A 2971-nucleotide genomic window follows, 5' to 3' on the forward strand; every position below is an offset into this window, starting at 1 on the left:
ATGTATGAGAATTCCGAAGTAAGCAAAGTGATGCAGTAGGTTAAGAATTTAGCATCACAAACTGAGGGCTGGCTTCTGACTTGCTCTTGGAGTTAATATTGATGAAAGGCCCTTGTTTTGGGACTTATAGACCTGTCGTTTATATAGTTTGCGGCTTTTTGAGTGACTCGTTTGTGAATATTTAATAATCTTGTTGTTTGTGGATGCTGGTGTTAAATGTAAATGCTAATAATGTGAAATTAGTAAACTATCTATAGTAAACATGGTAAACCTCCCTGGAGATGGTTTATTCTCTTCATTTCATTGGTTATACTTTGATCTGTAATGACATACTATATCTGATTCTTTGGACCATAGCAATATTTATTGAAGGAACAGAAACCAGAAGTAGCTGCAAAAGCTGGAGGAGGATCTGACATTAATCCCTTGGTAGAAGCTCCTGCTGAGGAAACTGTTCAGAAAAATGAGGAATCCCCAACTGTTGTTGATAGTGAAGATTCTACTGCTGCTGAAGAGGGTGGTGATGCCTCTGCAGGAGAAAGTACGGAATCCAGTCCTGTTAGTGAAACGACTGATGATGCAAACGTGGCCAGTGAAGAAAGCAATGATAGTCCTGAATCTGATAACCCAGTCGATCAAGAAGCCGAAGAGACTCCAGAGATCAAGGTATGACTTGACAGAGCTCAATCCTCTATGTATTGGTTCGCTTGTATCTCCCCTCTTATTTTAAACTCGGATTCGCAGATTGAGACAGCACCAGCAGACTTTCGTTTCCCGACAACGAATCAAACCAGGCACTGCTTCACTAAATATATTGAGTATCATAGGTGGGTAATGAAAATTTGTTTCTAGCCTCCTCCTTCAATTGTAATTCTAATAATTCACAAACCTTTCGTGCACAATGGTGAGTAAATATCAATTGTTTTACATGCCAGGTGCGTTGCTGCTAAAGGTGAAGGTGCTCCAGAGTGTGACAAGTTTGCCAAATATTATCGCTCCCTTTGTCCCGGTGAATGGGTATGTTTATCATCTACCTCAAAGTGTGTGCAAATGGAATTGACTTTTTTTTCTTTCCTCGTATATATTGATGACAATGACTTCATTAAATCTAATCTAAGATAATAAGAGGACGGGACTTGGGAGCAGAGGGACTATTGGAGTGTTTGCCAAAGTAGGAACATGATTTCAAACAAATATATCCCTTGATTATTTATTATGAGAAATGACCTGCTGAAATCTAGTTTCACGTTAAAGTGTAACAAACTTTGTGTTCTGTTGGGCTCTTGGGTAATTTCTGCCGAAATGCTCTGTTGTGTTTTTCTTCTTTAGCTTTAAACAAGCTTTGTGGCATCATGCGAGGAGATATTTCATGGTGTTAAGCTGTAAGCTTTTTTGGGTCATTTTGGTTGCAGATTGATAGATGGAATGAGCAAAGGGAAAATGGCACTTTTCCAGGTCCTCTGTAAATAGAGCGCCCGCTCATTATGTTCCTACGAATGCTTTCTCTTCCACATATAGTTTTTTCTTTGAAGCAGCTAAAAATAAATATTGTGGCTTGTCTTTTTAGAGCAATTCAAGCACAAACTCTATTGCGGCATCCCCATAAATCAGATTGTTGTCTCTACAAATTTAGAGAAAATATTTCGTCCTTCCATGCATTGCCTTTTGTTCTGTTACACCAATATCTCCACTTGAAAACCCATTCATATATGTTCGATGCTAGTGTTTTTATAATTAAAGAAGTTAATGGTTCACTAGACAATCGGTTGGACGACAAAATTTTCAAGTTTACCTATCATTTATATTTTGAAAACTTCCTCTCTTAACGCAACGAGTCGATGAAATTGTATTCAGACAGGGTCATTTCAAATTAAGAATTCAACGTGTTAATGAATTTCGGTCTCTCTCGTTTATGATGTGTCTAAAAGTTCTCTTGATTTACGAATTTTAAATGTTTATGATCCCACCATGTTATGAACGTTAAAATGCGCGCGTCGTACATGCTCGACTCCTTCCTCGCCCGAAACTCGGGTACTTCAGTGTTGTCTCTAAAGTATGCCAAGTTCGAAGCTGTCAATCTTCCATCCGTAATATATATTGTGTCAACTGAAGCATGCCGAGGTTTTTTGGCCCAGCAAAATGTCCATTTATAGCCTCTGATTATGGTTACAAAATTTTTGTCAACGAAGAAAAACTTGAAATATAAAGAGGTTTGAACAAATTTAAATAAATAATGTAGCTTATATGATTTACAAATTAATTTAACCAGCTGATTTGTGTCGAGGATAAAAAGCAATGGCAATAAGATAAATGCTAGGAATTTCAATGAGATAGTTACACCATTTACTTTCAGATATACGAATTGTTGAGCTCAAGCCTTTCACATTTTTATATTTGATTTAGCAAAAAATTGTGATTATCTGGACTACTATGTAGGTAGATGGGTATTTCAGCTAGCTCGTAAGTGGGTCTATGTAGTTGGTGGAGAGAAAATTTTGTGGGTTATCACCTGCGTCACAAACAAACGTCAGAGGTGTCAGGGTTTGTCCGACGTAGACACTCGGACGATCAAATCAGAAAGTAATTTAAAGTTGTTATCTAAAAGCTAAAGAGTTTAATCATAAAATAATGAGAGTGTGTCTTGAATAATGAGAATATTCTACTATTTATAGATTTTTTAATATTATCTAATGGATAATATTAAAATCTAACCCAATCCTTTACCTTTTATGGATGAGTATATGAAAAACCTACCGCCAAAACCAGATTACATTGGTTCAAAATCTCCAAGAGTCCATTTAGATTTCAAAATCTCCCAAGGGTCCTTTACTATATCCTAGCAGAGCAGGTTTGCATGCTTTCACATAAAACATCCGACGATAGGAACTGAGCACAGCATGAACATATTTCGATCCCGGCAACCTCCATGGCATTGCAAACCCATTGAGGAACGTCTCCTTTTGGGAACTAC

The 2971-nt window shown here is 37.3% G+C and overlaps 1 protein-coding gene across 1 annotated transcript; it reads left to right on the forward strand.

Annotated features, from left to right (window-relative positions):
- LOC140991535 (uncharacterized) lies at positions 1-1658 on the forward strand. Its single transcript, XM_073461536.1, has 5 exons — positions 1-18; positions 358-666; positions 745-827; positions 936-1017; positions 1413-1658. Exons 1-5 carry the CDS (start codon positions 1-3, stop codon positions 1464-1466), a joined length of 546 nt encoding a protein of 181 aa, XP_073317637.1. The 3' UTR covers positions 1467-1658.
- The last annotated feature ends 1313 nt before the right edge of the window (positions 1659-2971 follow it).

Source organism: Primulina huaijiensis, chromosome 2, assembly GCF_012295235.1.
Source record: "Primulina huaijiensis isolate GDHJ02 chromosome 2, ASM1229523v2, whole genome shotgun sequence".
NCBI classification, from domain to species: domain Eukaryota; kingdom Viridiplantae; phylum Streptophyta; class Magnoliopsida; order Lamiales; family Gesneriaceae; genus Primulina; species Primulina huaijiensis.